General features: G+C 38.3%; 2 protein-coding genes across 3 annotated transcripts; both read left to right on the top strand.

Moving 5' to 3' along the window:
- Positions 1–1301: 1301 nt before the first annotated feature.
- Positions 1302–6644, top strand: LOC104449406 (peroxisomal (S)-2-hydroxy-acid oxidase GLO4). Its single transcript, XM_039315509.1, is given in 12 exon segments — positions 1302–1457; positions 2272–2419; positions 2507–2631; positions 2716–2762; positions 2835–2912; positions 3008–3132; positions 3272–3333; positions 3985–4046; positions 4325–4394; positions 5547–5647; positions 5873–5977; positions 6191–6644. Coding segments are annotated over 11 exon segments (1098 nt in total). The 5' UTR covers positions 1302–1457; positions 2272–2276; the 3' UTR covers positions 6371–6644.
- Positions 6645–12231: 5587 nt separating this feature from the next.
- Positions 12232–17696, top strand: LOC104449405 (peroxisomal (S)-2-hydroxy-acid oxidase GLO4). 2 transcript variants are annotated; one of them, XM_010063549.3, is made up of 12 exons: positions 12232–12389; positions 13198–13345; positions 13433–13557; positions 13641–13687; positions 13760–13837; positions 13934–14058; positions 14170–14227; positions 14881–14943; positions 15223–15292; positions 16495–16595; positions 16822–16926; positions 17152–17696. In XM_010063549.3, the coding sequence occupies exons 2-12, from the start codon at positions 13203–13205 to the stop codon at positions 17329–17331; spliced, it is 1095 nt and encodes a 364-aa protein (XP_010061851.1). In that variant the 5' UTR covers positions 12232–12389; positions 13198–13202; the 3' UTR covers positions 17332–17696. The 2 variants fall into 2 exon arrangements, with proteins under 2 accessions (XP_010061851.1, XP_018731600.1); XM_018876055.2 differs by lacking the exon at positions 12232–12389 and adding an exon at positions 12407–12530.

Genomic DNA, 17696 nt, shown 5'->3' with positions numbered 1-17696 from the left:
TAGTTAATTTGGCGGATAGCTAACTAATTATTGTGCTTTTGATGAAAAAACTAATTATCTTGTTAGTGAGCTATAATTTTTTTTTTTTTTTGTTGTCCTAGGATATTACTCAAAAAATAACTTAAGCATGAGTAAGAGCGAAAAAAAAAAAAATCATTCACCGGTTTTAGTACGCATTTCCTTTAATTATAATTTCAATGTGTCATTACATTGTAGTTTGCATATTTTAATTGCTCAACTTTCATTTTATTTGATGAATCTAAAAGTTTAATTTTTAATTATTTATTGTGTGATGCATTCAAAATTTTGAATGACCATAATTATTCTTCTTTTTATAACAAAGCACTTTCAAATGATAGTCAATTAAATGAGGTTTTGGCTATTCTTTTTTAACGTACAATAGAAATATCATGTTGATCACGATAATTAATAATCACAACTAAGATGAACATATTTATCTCTCTTTGATCTTTTTATGAGGACAAAGTAACCTTTAGCAAGGAGATATGTTTGCACACTACTTAAAAAATCCTCTTGGTTCAAAAAATTACCTGATAAAGTTTCAAATGAACTCGTTGAGACGTTTGATTGCTATTTTCTCCATTTGTACATTTTAGCTGGAAAAAGAATATTGTCTTCCATAATTGCCGCACTACAAAATAATAATACATTAAAGATGAATAAATTGTGAATAATGTATACATCAATCTCAATATTCAAATTTTTGGGTAAATTATAGTAAATTTGTACAAAATGTTGAAGTTGCAATGGATAATAAATTTGGAAGGAGACAAATATGAAGGAAATATAATGAGAGAGGAAGAACCAACTACCTTGAAAAAAATTATCTAAAAGAAACATAAGTAATTTTGTCTATTAGTAAATTTTAAAAAAGAAGAAGAATAAAAAGTAAATGATAATCTTAAATCAAGAATGAGATCCACAAGAGATAATGCAGATTTTTTAATAACAAGTTGAAAGCAAGATAGCCCAAAAAAGGAAAAAAAAGGAAGAAAATCACAAATTTTGTTAAAGTACATTTAGCCTGTTAAAAAACTGTTATAGAAAACAAAAATAGAAAAATACGTTTGGTAATTATACAAAATTCTATTTTTGAAATATAAAAAAATATAACGTTTAATAAACTTGTATAATTTTAAAATATTTTTCTTTTTTTCTCTTTTTGGCCGGTCGTCAGCTTCGGCCATGGCTGGCGACCAGCCGCCCTCGTCCAGCCACGGCGGAGATGCTTTTTTTTTATGGAAAAAGACAACAATAACGAGATGCTGTTTTATTTGGCGCGGTCGGTGGCAATGTGAGTTGTCTTTTTTATAGCCTTCATTGTCGTTCCATTGAATGCAGTCCAGTCTTCTGCTACCTCGCATCGCTCATCACTGTCCTAACATCGAGTCTCGTCCTTCAAGCAGAGATTTTGCTCCGATCGAGTGAAAACCCAGGTTCCATTTTGCACTTCTTTTTGAGCATCCGTATTGCTAAGCGTCTCCGATGCAGAAAGATCGCACTTTTTGAAAGCATCCAGTCATAACTAGCGAAAGATTTTTGATCGTCATGTAGGAGTTTGTGGCAAAGGTTTATGTGTGAGTGGTGAGGCTAGAGTAGGATTCCGAACTGGGTTGGGCTAAACTTGTTCTGGAGGTTGTCGTGGTGTGCTGGTAGGTGTCAGGCTCAGCTACGTTTCATTTTGTGAGTTATGTGAGCTTCAGAGGAACCGGCAAGCGTGTTGATTGAGTAGGGTACATGTGCAAAATGAGTTGGGGTTGATTATTGGCAGAATATGACAAAGACTTGATTCTTTTATAAATTTATGAGCTGCGTGTGGCTCTGATGTTGTGTGCTGTAGGTATAGCAGTAGATATGTTGAGGGATGTGCGTGCATTACAATCATTACAATCGCTATTCCATACTTTTCACTCGCCCGTTTAGATTTAGTGTGAATTCGTGTGGGCATGTTTCAAGTTGCGAATATGCTGTCTGTATATGGTAAATTGTTTTAGATCCTTTGTAGGTTCATCCTTAGTGAGGGTATGCAATGGACTGCTGGCATACTTCGACTTAAGATGATATGAATTTGCTACTTACGTCTGTATATGTTTATAAGTTGCATCTTGATTCTAGGACCACATATGAAGGGAAAGAGTATTTGTAGGGCTATTGTTGTGGTCAACTTTTTGTTGACAATCAAATTGTGGAGTTGCATGTAGCAGACATTGTGAAGCTGTTGAGTTAATTAGACTTAAAATTTGCATTCAGGAAACATGGCCGAGGATCCTGTCAATGTGAATGAGTATCAAGAATTGGCTAGGCAAGCTCTTCCAAAAATGTACTATGATTTTTATGCAGGGGGAGCAGAAGACCAGTATACACTTAAAGAAAACGTTGAAGCCTTTCACAGAATAACGTAATGGCTAATGAATGCTGGTCAGATTAAATCTGCAGCAACCATATCATGTTGTTTGTTAATTCTCTACACATGTATTTTTGGCAGGTTTAGGCCGAGAGTCCTCATAGATGTGAGCAAAATTAGTTTATCGACTACCATATTGGGCTATAATGTATCTGCCCCCATTATGATTGCTCCTACTGCTATGCATAAGTTGGCACATCCTGAAGGTGTGAAACCTGAATTTTCTTGGAGGATCTCTTTCACACATTTGCTTGTTTTGGTTTTAGTGATGAAAATTTTCCATCTTCCAGGAGAAGTTGCTACTGCAAGAGCAGCTGCTGCATGTAATGTCATCATGGTAATAGGTTACCAAATATTTTTAATCTCAATTTTGCTGCTATAACATACTCAATTCACCTTTTTACTCTAGATCCTTTCGTATATGTCTATGTGCACTGTGGAAGAGGTCGCATCCAGCTGTGATGCCATTCGATTCTTTCAAATATATGTAAGCATCTATTTGTTTAAGAATCTCCAGTTTTTTCGCTTTGTACATTCTCCATTAAGATTTCATCTCAATAATCAATGCATTTCCTTATGCAGGTATACAAGAGACGGGATATTACTGCTCAGATGGTACAAAGAGCTGAAAGAAGTGGATACAAAGCTATTGTTCTTACTGTTGATGTTCCCAAACTTGGCAGAAGGGAAGCAGACATAAAGAACAGGTAAAATGCTTTCCTCTCCCTCTCTCTCTCTCTCTCTCTCTCTCGCTCCCCCCTTCTCTTGGGGGGATGGATATCATGGTCATAAAACAAAGTTCAGATACTGTTAAACTCTCTCTCTCTCTCTCTCTCTCTATGACAGAATGATAGCGCCTCAGTTGAAGAATTTTGAAGGTCTACTCTCAACTCAAGTTGTCTCTGTGAGTGAACAATTTCTTTTCTATTTGAGGATCTGATAATAGCAAATATTTTACCTATTCAATGGAGATGCAAGCATGGGGAGATATCTATGTTCCTGATATCTCATTGACCAACCTCCTTTTATGGTGTGGATGCTTTTTTCATCATTATCTTCGTACCCTGCTATAAGCTGCTCTATTTTTTCAGAGTCTGTAACTCTCTTTGACGTTAGCAAGATAGCAAAAAGAAATGCTCACTATGGCATTGATGTTTGTGGATATCATGGTATTAGGCTCAACCTAGTGGAGATTTATTCATGAGCTCTGTGCTTCTATTATGCAAAGCTGCCCTTGGGGCAAAGAGTATTGTATTCATTGGCGTTCTTTTCTCTATAACTGTTCCGGTTGATTATATCTGTGTCTGGAGGAGTCTTTTTTTTTTTTTTTTTTTGATACTTCATTTGCTTAGAGAACATAACTTTCCACCATTGTATCTTGGGGCAATCAGGCAACAGAAAATGCATGGTCAATACTTGACCAATGAAGACATTTTCACTGCCTAAATAACCTCTAGAAAGATATCTCAAATTTTTATAGTTTGTTAAATGCCAAATTTATGCATAACATCTCTCTCATTTGCGCTTCCCTTTTCCTTTGCCTCTGTTGCAATTTGCAGGATGAGGTTCAAATGTAAAAGCTTTTGCTGATTCAACTTTTGATGCTTCTTTGACTTGGAAGGTGAACCTCCATACCATCTTAATTTACTTCATAATTAAAACTTGAAATTTTTTCTGGGCAATGTTTCAGTAAAAGAATCTCGTTCTGTGGATGAATGAAATGTTTGAGGTAGTGTCATCCAGTGTAAAAAATAGTTTTAATTTCTATCTTGTGATGACTTTTTTCATTCAATTTTCGCTTGTTGCCATGATGTACAAATGATAACTGGATCTTTATAATGTCTCTGTTTGCTTTATTTGGTATCTTATTGGTCATGTAACTAAATTACAATGCTGCAGGATGTTGGATGGTTGAGATCAATTACAAAATTGCCGATTCTGGTCAAGGGAGTTCTTACACACGAAGATGGTAAGATCTAGGATTGTATTCTTGAAAAAAAAAAAAAAAAAAAGCAGTCGAAAATCGTCAGAAGAATGTTTTGTGTCTTAATTTGAACTATAGCTTACTTAGCGCATATTCATTGCTTAAATCAGTGTTCCAAAAACCAGATCAAAGATTGAGCCGAATTGCTGTCCCATACCAGGTTGAACTGATGGAAATGGCCACAAGCTGTGGCTAAAACCATTTGCTTTGGTTTTGAAAACACTAGCTTGAATGAGAAGTCTTATATTAAGATGGCTTAGACCTGGAAAATCTGTACTTTAAGGATCCTTTGAATGATATCCCAGAGTTGAGAAGATATTACCTTGAACTTCATTATTTGTTTTGAATCAATCTGTCAACCAATTTTCAGGTAGCGTGTCCATAACTAGAAAATGACAAGACGTCTGCTTTTGAACTAATTTGTCATCGATTCTTTTAATAGATAAAAATTTTAACCACATATGCATACATGAGCAAAGGGATCATTGTGTTTACCAGGAAAATAAAAGGAAAGTCAATAATGACAGCTTGAGAACTTGTAAACCGTGCCAAAATGTATTTTGCATTCTCAGTTGTCTATAGTGAGCAACACATCATTGCCAGTTCATCGCCGTGCAAACAGTTCCATTAGTATCATACAATACGTTGATTCCATAGCAGATGGTTTGGAACAATTTGATTGACATTGAAGGTCAGGAGATAGTATGAAAGTAGTTTGAGGCTTAAATAGAACTGGAAAAAATCTGTTAAGTGTGCAGGAGAATTTTGTGATAACTTGGGGTTTGATTGAACGTCTAGTTTGTAGTGGGTGAACCTCTAACATTAAACATTGAAGATTCTTCAGTTCATCTTGAAAGGAAACAACATTATGCCTCAATTGGTTTGGTGGTTCAAACACCATAGTTATTCTGTTGCGGAAGTCGTGTGAGTTAGAAACTTTGAAGGTAATGGGATATTTTCTGTCTTCATTTTGTCATCGCTGCTATTGAGACCTTGTGTTCTCAAATATTGGATTGAAGCATCTTATTCATCTATTAGAATTTACTATATTGCTTCTTGGTATATTCAAACTGTTATTACTACTATTGGTTGTGGCATACTCGGCAACCTTATCAACAATTGTGCCCTAATTGTCAGCAATTAAGGCAGTGGAAGCAGGTGCTGCTGGGATAGTTGTCTCAAATCATGGAGCTCGACAGCTAGATTATTCTCCAGCCACGATATCAGTTCTGGAAGAGGTGCCTATCCTTTGTCTGGCAGGTTTTATAATAGATTCTAGATTTTGAGCATTTGTGAACACTGGATAAGAGTATATGCACCCGGTTTTGCCCCCTGAAAATAAACCACATTGGTATTCTGTTTCCCTCTACTTGTACAAATGCATGAAAACTTGTGCTGCAGCAAGTCATCTACATCAAACAGCATTTTAGTCATCTCTGTTTTTATTAAATCTTCGTTTGTAGGTTGTTCATGCAGTCAAAGGGAAAGTCCCTGTTTTTGTTGATGGAGGAGTGCGGCGGGGAACAGATGTTTTCAAGGCGTTGGCCCTTGGGGCACAAGCAGTACTGGTACAATCTTTTAATTAGTTTGGCACATTCTTGATATTTCTCGATGTGGACTCTGCTATATTAGTAAAGAGGTATCATACCAAACCCTGGAGGTATTTGGTAATAATATGTGCCAAGTTTGTAGATTTCGCATTACCAAAACACCCGATCACAACTGAACAAGTGCCCTAGGAAAATTGTTGACATTCTCCTAATAGTGGTCTTCTTCTACAGATAGGAAGGCCTGTAGTATATGGGTTGGCGGCAAAAGGGGAAACTGGAGTAAGAAGGGTCGCTGAGATGCTGAAGGATGAGCTCGAGCTTACGATGGCACTATCTGGATGTCCTACCATAAGGGATATCACCAGGGGCCATGTGATAACGGACCGTGAGAGACTTCATTCCTCTCTCTGAATTCGTGCTGCCGCATCCATGAAGATAAGATTCACATAGGCAAATAGATGATACCCTTGTTGTATCATCGCTTATGGTTTGCCATGTTATCTAAATAGCGGTCATGTTTCATCATCAATAAGAAAATTGGAGCCAAGTCAGAGCTCCAGTAGAGATTTATGATGGTCAAAGTTGGTTTTTTCTTGATTCATCAGTAGATGTTAATGTTTATGCTACTTTGCGGCATTAAATTTGAAGCTTAAATCCTTGTCAGACATGAATTTGATCTGTCTTCCGACTCGGATACCTTCCAATCAACTTTGTCAAGTTAGTATCATCACAATGCCCCTCTAAATGATGTGAAAAACCGGTTCTTCCCCACCGCGAGAAGGCTAGGTAAAATTAAGTACATTAACCCACCTCTCCTCTCGGTCTCCCATTCGCCTATTCTTTCCATCTCTTTAACCCATATCGGAACAACCATATAAGTTAATTGTATTCATCAACCGATTAAGAAATTCAAAATATAATGAATGTATCCAATATAAATGGACCGCCTTCTATTATTGACATTACATTCGTCTAGATTAACATAGATTGATGAATAACAAGAGGACTAGATGCTTAAATGACCCCAATGTTAATCAAGTGTAATCCTTTCAATTTTGATAAACACAAAGCTTATATCTCAAGACAACGACACTCCAATAATTATTTTGCTAGGTAATCACTAATCCGGTTACCGTAGCTCTTTGTTTACTTCCAACAATTTCGATCTCGATTTTGACAAACTATTTCATTGTGAAACTGTGTTTTTCGTGCTTATTATTAGATTCAGTCTTGGACTAAGAGACAGCGATGTTGCAAAACTTTTTCACACACCATCATGTCATGAAATCGCTCCTTTTGTGGATTATTCAAGTCAACGAACGTCTTGCTCGATTTAAGTCAGTGGCATCTGTGACTTCGATTGAATCGAATCTATCTATTGCTGAGTCGTTCCCGGTCATGTAATAGCTGCAATGTCCTCACTTCTTCATTTGAATAGTCTATGTTCGTTTGTACACAACCCGCGCAAAACATGAAGTACACAAACCCTAATTGAGAAGTAAGGATGTTCCAGTTCTGGTAATTGGGCAATGCACTTGTAAAAGAAAATTCACCGGCATGCGAAGTTAACCATTTATGAAGATTGTTTGTCATATATATAATCATTTTCGCCTTTAGCTGGTAATGGAGTGTTTTGAGGGGAAAGGCAATCTGCTATCCTTTTAGTAGCGCTAATCCACGCTGTACATAGGATCTCGACACATGTTTCCTTGATGCTTAATTGTTAAAGATGACATTCTAAGTATAACGGGTTGAGGTACCCTCAGGAATAGAATCGCTCCACCATTCTGATGTGATCAAGGAGCCAAGATACTTCCGGTTTAAAAAAAATAAAGCGACTCTACACAACATTAAAAAGTAAAAGCGATGTTGAGATGGGTAATTGAGATGGAAATCATATGCATTATTTCAACTGTCAAGTACCTTTTCACGAGGTCTCTTGTTCTTGTTCACTTCCAACGAGCCATTCCAGCATGTAATTGTTTCTAATAGGAAGAATTACCAAAAAAGTCCTAAACCTATTGCAATTGTGTTAATTCAGTCATAAACTTTTTTTTAGTCAATTTAGTTCTAAACCTTTAACAATTGTGCTAATTTAGTCCATCCGGCTAAAATTGGCTGGCCGTCGCCGACATGGACACCGATCGTCCGGTGAAAGCCGATATGGCAAATTTTTTTTTTTTTTTTTTTTTTCGATTTTTTAAATTATTTTTGAATTTTTGATTTTTTTTTCCAGCTTCCCCTTCCTCTAGCCGGCCGGAGGCGAGGGCCGGTGAGGTTGACCGTCGCCTTGGTTGGGTGGGGTTGAGCCTCGCCAACCATGGCGATGGTCAATCTCGCCAGTGTCAGCGAGCTCAGCCCTCGCCATGGCTATGGTGAGGCTTGGCCCTAAGAACGGCGAGGTTAGCCTCACCAGCGACTTTTGTGAGCGCGGCCAGCACCCTGTTTGCTGCTTCCATTGTTGGAGCTTGCCGAGGACCCGAGGGTTTTTCGATGGGGTTTTTTAGCTTGTTTTGCAGAGGGTGGATTGGAGAAGATGACGACCCAACTCGGCTTCCGTAGCAACGAACCGCGAAAGCCGGAGCCGCGGAAACGCGGAGCAAGCGGGCGGGACTATCGCCTTGGTTGGGCGAGGTCGACCTTCGCCTTGGATTTGATGAGGCTCGGCCCTGCCCAGCCATGGCAAGGGTCGATCTTGCTAGTGCTGGCGACCTCACCATGGCTGGGCGAGGCCGGCCTCGCGGATTTTTGGAGGCTCGCTCCTTCCGGGGCCTCGCCTTGCCGGCAAGGCCGGCCTTGCCACCCGGCCAGAGGAAGGAGAAGTTGAAAAATAAAATAAAAAAGAATTAAAAATTCAAAAATATTTAAAAGTTCAAAAAAAAAAAATTGCCATGTCGCTTTCGCCGGACGATCGGTGTTCACGTCGGCGCTTAGCTGGTCAATTTTGGCCGGATGGACTAAATTGGCACAATTGTAAAAGGTTTAGGACTAAATTGGCTAAAAAAAAAAGTTTAGGACTGAATTTGCACAATTGCAATAGGTTTATGACTTTTTTAATAATTCTTCGTTTCTAATATATACTCCATATTGTTGAATGGTAAGGAGATCGGTTGATAAACGTACAATCCCTCACGTTATGCAGTGAGTAATTAGTATTTGAGTTTGTCATTTTGGTGTTCATCGTAAAGATAAGTTTTGTGCTACGTTGGGTGTGGGGAGACAACCCTTTTAGTCTTACAAGTTGTTAGGAAGCCTTTGGAATTACAAACATTTGAAATTAGCAAACTCAATTTGGTGCATGTATTTACATTCATCACATTAAGAGACGGCTAATTTGGTCATTTAACGACTTTGTATCATGCCCGGCTAATGCCAAGACCTTTGAGTTCTCGATGACCATTTTGATGAGGTTTGAAGACTAAAGGTAGTCCTATTTTGGGATGGCCCAGGGAAGGGCCTCTGTATTGGGATAACATATCTGTCTTGAATCTTCTTCTTCTTAGTCACTTTCGCCACCCTTAACTCTAGTTGTTGTCATGCTATTTCTTGCTTTACTCGAATTCATTATTATATGTCATTAGGAGAAATAGTACATGGCAGATGGCATGGAACTTCAATGAAATTTCGTTTAATCATATTATCATATAGGCACGTGCTATAATAATGTCAGGTGATTATAGAATAGAAAAAGACCACACCCCCCCCCAAAAAAAAAAAAAAAAAGGAAAAAGAGAATAATGGCGGGCAGCCTTTCATTGGACGCGATCCCTAGTAATCGGTAATTCTGACAGTAAGCGGCGCATACGACTTATCGTCTTTTGTAGCCTTCGTTATTATTCCTTTGAAGCGAGCCCAGTCTACTGCTACCTCGCGTTGCTCGTCACTGTCATACATCGTTTCGTCCTTCGACCAGAGGTTTTGGTCCGATCGTGTGAAAACCGAAGGTTCCATCTTGCTTATCCTGCGAAACAACGTACCTTTTGGGTCGTCTCTGTTCTTTGATTCGAGTGCGCAGAGCAACTCCCCTGCTCTGCACTTTCTTTGAGCATCCGCATGGCGCATCCGCATGGCTACGCGTCTGCGGCAGAAAGATCGCTTTTTGTTTTTTGTTGTTATTGTTCCTCCTTATGCAGTCATGACCAGCGAAAAGATTATTGACCGTCACGTTTGAGTTTGTGACGAAGGTTTATGTGAGTGGTTAGGCTAGCACTAAGATTCTGAATTTGGTTGGGCTAAACTTGTTTTGGACATCGTACTAGTAGGTTCAGGTTCAGCTATGTGGGATTTTATGAGTCATGCATGCTTCAGAGGGATGGCGAGCGTGTTGATGGGGTATGCTACCATGTAAAAAATGAGTTAAGAGTCTGCCTTTGCAGATGTTCGGACGACTGCTTGGTGGAATATGCCAAAGACTCGATTCTGTACTTAATTTTACGACCTTCTCTGTCTTTGATGTTGCTCGCGTTTCGATGTGTTTTTGTTCTGTAGTTATAGCTATAAATACATTGAGGGATGTGGTGCATTAGGGTTGCCGTTCCATACTTTTTCACTTTCCTGTTTAGATTCCGTGTGAATTCGCGTGGGTGCATTTAACTTGCAATTATGCCGTCTTTTGTGTGGTGTGTTATCGTGCATTGTTCTTAGTAAGGGTTGGCACTGGAGTAGTGACATACTTCGAAGTAATATGATATGATTTCGCTACTTACTGCTGTATTTGTTTGTAAGTCGCGTCCTGCTTCCAGGACCATAGATGAAGGGAAGAGTATTTGTCGCGCTACTGTTGGCTGACAATTGACATTCGTGGAGTCTCATATAGGAGACATTGTTAAGCTGTCGAATTAATATCCCCTAAACATTTCGTTTAATTATAATTTTAATATTTGTCATTACATTGTAGTTTGCGTATCTTGATTGCTCAATTTTCATTTTATTTGATGAATCTAATCTACTAATTTTTTTATTTATTTATTTATTGTGTGATGTATTCAATATTTTGAGTGACCATGATCCATTCTTCTTTTTATGATAAAGCACTTCTAAAGGACGGTTAATCAAATGAGATATAGTCATGCTTCTTTGACGTGCAATAGAAATATTATGTTGGTCACAATAATTACCTTCCATATCACAACTAGGATGAATATATTTGTCTCTCTTTGACCTTTTTATAAGGACAAAATAACCTTGAGGGGCTAATGACATAAATAGTCATTGAATTTTAATCTAACATGCAATAGAATCTCTAAACTTTTAATTTATTTAATGTGGCCCCTAAGAGTGTGTTTGATAATCATTCTATTTTTGAGAACAATTCTAAAAATGATTCTTTTTAATTTTGTTTTCAGAATAATTTTAAGCATTTGAAAGTGTTTGGTAACTTACTAAAATTTTTATTCTCGAAATGGAATTGCGTTTTCCACCGTCCTAAAAAATTATAATCCAAACCATTTTCTTTTAATTATTTAATAATTTTATTTTTTTTCCTTTTTTTTTTTCCCTTCTTTTCTTTCTCTTCTTCTTCAACCTTTGGCCAACAACCTTGCCAGAGGGTCGTCGGATCCTCGACAAGGCTACACCTCGTCGGCCGAGCTTTGTCGGGCCATTGTGGGATTTGTCGCTTGGTTAAGATGGGGTCGACCTTACAGTGGCTTGGCAAGGTTGAGCCTTGTCGATGGCTGGTGATCTACACCTTGCCAGATTTGGGTGAGGTCAAGCCTCACTTGGTCAGGGGAGGCTCGTCGGTGGCCGGGGAAGGTTTGGGCGAGCTTCCAGAAGACTCGTCAGACCTCGTTTGATTGGTTGTTGGCGATTGGTACGGTAGCGAAGAAGAACGAGAAGAAAAGAAGAAGAGAAAATAAAAGAAAGAAATTTGGATTGGTTTGATTCTGGAATTGTTTCTGGAATAAAAAATCAACTTTTTTTTTTACTCATTGATTTTATTTTAAATCTATTTACGGGAATAAATTTGTTTTTGAGAACAAAAAAAATTACTAAATGAATTTTTGTCCCAAATCTAATTCCGAGAACAAAAGAGTATAAAAAGTAAATATCAATCTTAAATCAAGGCGGGATCCACGAGAGATATATGATCTGGCTAAATAACAAGTTGAAAGAAGAGTTGGCCAAAAAGAAAAAAAAAAGGAGAGAAGAATATCACAAGTTTTCTCACTCGGCAGAGAGTTGTGAAAATAAAATAATGGAAAAAGGCAACAATAATGGGCAAGCTTTCTTATTGGGCGCGACCACTGGCAATCAGTTACTCCCCAACACTAACCGACGCGTGCGTGAGTTGTCGTCTTATTATAAAGCCTTCATTATCATTCCATTGGACGCAGTCCAGTCTCCTCCTACCTCGCATCGCTCGTCACTGTCCTAACATCAAGTCTCGTCCTTCAAGCAGAGATTTTGCTCCGATCGTGTGAAAACCCAGGTTCCATTTTGCTCTTCCTTTTGAGACTTCGTATAGCGGAGCGTCTGCGATGCAGAAAGATCGCACTTTTTGAAGGCATCCAGTCATTTCTAGCGAAAAATTTGTTGATCGTCATGTTGGAGTTTGTGACAAAGATTTTGTGTGAGTGGTTGGGCTAGAGTAGGATTCTGAATTGGGTTGGGCTAAACTTGTTTTGGAGATCGTCGTGGTGTGCTTGTAGGTGTCAGGCTCAGCTACGTTTGATTTTATGAGTTATGTGAGCTTCAGGGGAACCGGCAAGCATGTTGGTGTGAGTGGGGTACTTGTGCAAAATGACTTGGGGTTGATTATTGGCAGAATATAACAAAGACTTGATTCTTTTCTAAATTTATGAGCTGCGTGTGGCTTTGATGTTGTGCGCTGTAGTTATAGCTGTAGTTACATCGAGGCATGTGGGTGCACTAGGATCGCTATTCCATACTTTTCACTCTCCCGTTTAGATTTAGTGTGAATTCGTGTGGGCATGTTTCACGTTGCGAATATGCCGTTAGTATATGGTAAATCGTTTTAGATCTCTTGTAGGTTCATCCTTGGTGAGGGTATGCAATGGACTGGTGACATACTTTGACATAAGATGATATGAATTTGCTACTTACATCTGCATATGTTTATAAGTTGCATCTTGATTCTAGGACCATATACGAAGGGAAAGAGTATTTGTAGGGCTATTGTTGTGGTCACCCTTTTGTTGACAATCGAAATTTGTGGAGTCGCATGTAGGAGACATTGTGAAGCTGTTGAGTTAACAAGACTTAAAATTTTCATTCAGGGAACATGGCTGAGGATCCTGTCAATGTGAATGAGTATCAAGAATTGGCTAGGCAAGCCCTTCCAAAAATGTACTATGACTTTTATGCGGGGGGAGCGGAAGACCAGTATACACTTAAAGAAAACGTCGAAGCCTTTCGCAGAATAATGTAATGGCTAATGAATGCTGGTCAGATGAAATCTGCAGCAACCATATCATGTTGTTTGTTAATTCTCTACGCATGTATTTTTGGCAGGTTTAGGCCGAGAGTCCTCATAGATGTGAGCAAAATTAGTTTGTCGACTACCATATTGGGCTATAACGTATCTGCCCCCATTATGATTGCTCCTACTTCTATGCATAAGTTGGCACATCCTGAAGGTGTGAAACCTGAATTTTCTTGGAGGAACTCTTTTGCACATTTGCTTGATTTCATTTTAGTGATGCAATTTCCCATCTTCCAGGAGAGGTTGCAACTGCAAGAGCAGCTGCTGCATGTAATGTCATCATGGTAATAGATTACCAAATATTTTTAATCTCGATTTTGCTGCTATAATTTACTCATTTCACCTTTTTACTCTAGATTGTTTCATATTCGTCTATGTGCACTGTGGAAGAGGTTGCATCCAGCTGTGATGCCATTCGATTCTTTCAAATATATGTAAGTATCTATATGATTGAGAATCTCCAGTTTTCTGGGCTTTGTACATTCTCCATTAAGATTTCATCTCAATAATCAACACATTTCCTTATGCAGGTATACAAGAGACGGGATATTACAGCTCAGCTGGTACGAAGAGCTGAAAGAAGTGGATACAAAGCTATTGTTCTTACTGTTGATGTTCCCAGGCTTGGCAAAAGGGAGGCAGACATAAAGAACAAGTAAAATGCTCTCCTCTCCCTCTCTTGCTCCCCCACCCCCTGGGTCATGGATATCATGGTCATATAACAAAGTTTGGGTACGGTTAAACTCTCTCTCTCTTTCTATGACAGAATGATACAACCTCAGTTGAAGAATTTTGAAGGTCTACTCCCAACTCAAGTTGTCTCTGTGAGTGAAAAATTTCTTTTCTATTTGAGCATCTGACAATACCAATATATTTTTACCTATTCAATGGAGATGCATAGATGGGGAGATGTCTATGTTCCTAATATCTCACTGACCAATCTCCTTTGATGGCGTAAAGGTTGTTTTTGTCATTATCTTCATACCCTGCTATATGTTGCTCTATTTTTTCGGAGTCTGTAACTCTCTTTGACATTAACAAGGTAGTAAAACAAAAAGAAATGCTCACTATGGCATTGATGTTTGTGGATATCATGGTATTAGGCTCAGCCTAGTGGAGATTTATTCCATGAGCTCTTCTCTTATGCAAAGCTGCCCTTGGGGCAAAGAATATTTTTTTCATTTTTGCTCTTATATCAATAGCCGTTCCATTTGATTATATCTGTGTCTGGAGGAGTTTTTTATTTGCTTAGGAAACATGATTGTTTACCGTTGTATCTTGGGGTGAAGAAACAAACAATTCAGATAACGTCAGGGAACAGAAAATGTATGGTCAATACTTGACCAATGAAGACATTTTGGCTGCCTAAATAACTTCTAGAGAGATATCTCAAAGTTTTATAGATTGTTAAATGCGGAAATTAGGCATAACATCTCTCTCACTTGTGCTTCCCTTTTCCTTTACCTGAAATTTGCAGGATGAGGGTTCCAACTTTAAAGCTTATGCTGATTTAACTCTTGATGCTTCTTTGAGTTGGAAGGTGAACCTCCATACTATCTTAAATTTACTTGGTAATCAATCCTTGAAATTTTTTCTGGGCGACGTTTCATCAAAAGAATCGTGTTCTTTGAATGAAAGAGACGTGTGGGGTAGTGTCATCCAGCATAGAAATAGTTTTAATAGCCATCTTACGATGACCTTTTTCATTCAATTTTTTCTTGTTGCCATGACCTACAAATGATAACTGGATCTTTATAAATGCCTTTATTTGCTTTATTTGGTATGTTGTTGGTCATGTAATTAAGTTACAATGCTTCAGGACATTGGATGGTTGAGATCTATAACAAAATTGCCGATTCTGATCAAGGGCGTTCTTACACATGAAGATGGTAAGATCTAGGATTCTATTCTAAGAGAAAGGCAGTTGAGGATTTGTCTGAAGACTGTTTAGTGTCTTAATTTGAATTATAGGTTACTTAGCACATTCGTTGCCTAAACCAGATCAGAGATTGAGCCAAATTGCTCTCCCATACCAGGTTGAACTGATTGAAATCAGCCAAAAGCTGTGGCTAAAACCTTCTTTTTTGGTTTTAAAAACACTAGCTTAAATGAGAAGTTTTATTTTAAGATGGCTTAAGACCTGGAAAAATCTGTACGTCAAGGATCCCCTAAATCTCATCCCTGAGTTGAGAAGATATTACCTTGAACTTCATTATTTGCTTCAAATCAATCTGTCAACCAATTTTCAGGTAGCATGGCCATGAGTAGCAACTGACAAGACTGTCTATCTTTGAGCTAATTTGGCATTGATTCTCTTAATAGATAAAACCACATATGCATACATGAGCAAAGGGATCACTGCATTTACTAGGAAAAAAAGAAGGAAAGTCAAGAATTGCAGCTTGAGAACTCGTCAACTGTGCAAAAATGTATTTTTGTATTCTCATTTGTGCTAGGTTTGATGGAATTCATTAGGTATTTTCAATAGTACAAATTTGCGTGCGTGCTGTTGTTTTATTTTGTATGAGGTCTACAGTGAGCACCAGATCATTGTGAGTTCATCACTGTATCAACAGTTCCATCAATATTATACAATACGTTGACACTATAGCGAACAGTTAGGTATGATTTAATTGACACTGAAAATCAGGATAGTGTGAAAAGCAGTTGGAGGCTTAACATAGAACTGAAAAAAAAATTCGTTGCAGGAGAATTTTGTAATAAGTTGGGGTTTGATTGTATATCTAGTTTGTAGAGGGTGAACCTCTAGCATTAAACTTTGAAGATTCTTCAGTTCATCTTGAAAGGAAACATTATTATGCCTCAATTGGTTTGATGGTTTGAACACCATAGTTATTCTGTTGGGCAAGTCGTATGAGTTAGGAATTTTGATGATAATGGGATGTTTTCTGTCTTCATTTTGTCATCGCTGCTATTAAGACCTTTTGTTCTCTGATATTGGATTGAAGCATCTTAGTCATCCATAGGAATTTACTAATTTGCTTCTCAGTATACTCAAACTGTTATTACTACTATTGGTTGTTGCACACTTGACAACCTTATCAACAAGCTTGTATACCCTCAATGGCAGCAATTAAGGCAGTAGAAGCAGGAGCTGCTGGGATAGTTGTCTCGAATCATGGAGCTCGACAGCTGGATCATACTCCAGCAACAATATCAGTTCTGGAAGAGGTGCCTATTTTAACGAAATCCTTTGTTTGGCAGGCTTAATAATAGATACTAGATTTTGGAGCATTTGTAAACACTGGACAAGAGTAAATACACCCGGTTTTGCCCCCTGAAAATAAAGCACAGTTGTATTCTGTTTCCCTCTATTTTTACAAATGCACGAAAGCTTGTACTGCATCAAGTCATCTCTGTCAAACAGCATTTTGTTTTATTAAATATTCGTTTGTAGGTTGTTCATGCAGTCAAAGGGAAAGTCCCTGTTTTTGTTGATGGAGGAGTGCGGCGAGGAACAGATATTTTCAAGGCGTTGGCCCTTGGGGCGCAAGCAGTACTGGTACAATCTTTTAATTAGTTTGGCACATTCCTGATATTTCTTGATGTGGACTATCTGCTATATTAGTAAGAGGTATCGTACCAAACCCTTGAGGTATTTGGGTAATAATGTGGTGCCAAGTTAGTAGAAACCATCTTTTCACATTACCAAAACACCTCATCAGAACTGAACAAGTGCCCTGGGACAATTGTTGACATTCTCCTAATAGTGGTCTTTTTACCACAGATAGGAAGGCCTGTAGTATACGGGTTGGCGGCAAAAGGGGAAACAGGAGTTAGAAGGGTCACTGAGATGCTGAAGGATGAGCTCGAGCTTACGATGGCACTTTCTGGATGTCCTACCATAAAGGATATTACGAGGGGCCACGTAATAACAGACCGTGAGAGACTTCAGTCCTCTCTCTGAATTCATGCTGCAGCATCCATGAAGATAAGATTCGCATAGGCAAATAGGTGATGCCCCTGTTGTATTATCGCTTGTAGTTTGCCATGTTATGTATATAGTGGTCATGTTTCATCATCAATAAGAAAATTGGAGCCGAGTCAGAGCGCCAGTAGAGATTTATGAGAGTCAAAGCTGGTATTTTTTTGGTTCATCAGTAGATGTTAATGTTTAATGCTGCTTTCGGGCATTAAATTTGAAGCTTAAAATCCTTGTAAGACATGACGTTGATCTGTGTCTTCTGAGTCTAATACCTTCCATTCAACTTTGTGAAGTTAGTATCATCACAAACACCCCTCTAAATGATGTGAAGGAACGGTTCTTCCCCA

The sequence above is a fragment of the Eucalyptus grandis genome, chromosome 6 (genome assembly GCF_016545825.1).
Source record: "Eucalyptus grandis isolate ANBG69807.140 chromosome 6, ASM1654582v1, whole genome shotgun sequence".
In the NCBI taxonomy this organism is placed as follows: domain Eukaryota; kingdom Viridiplantae; phylum Streptophyta; class Magnoliopsida; order Myrtales; family Myrtaceae; genus Eucalyptus; species Eucalyptus grandis.
This window is presented reverse-complemented; position numbering and strand designations above follow the sequence as displayed.

Bases quoted from the DNA above. Each gene is read 5' to 3' on its own strand.
- LOC104449405 (XM_018876055.2), top strand. From the start codon at position 12,503: ATGTTGGAGTTTGTGACAAAGATTTTGT. The intron at 16,596-16,821 runs GTGCCTATTTTA...ATTCGTTTGTAG, and splicing joins CAATATCAGTTCTGGAAGAG to GTTGTTCATGCAGTCAAAGG. The intron at 16,927-17,151 runs GTACAATCTTTT...TTTTTACCACAG, and splicing joins TTGGGGCGCAAGCAGTACTG to ATAGGAAGGCCTGTAGTATA.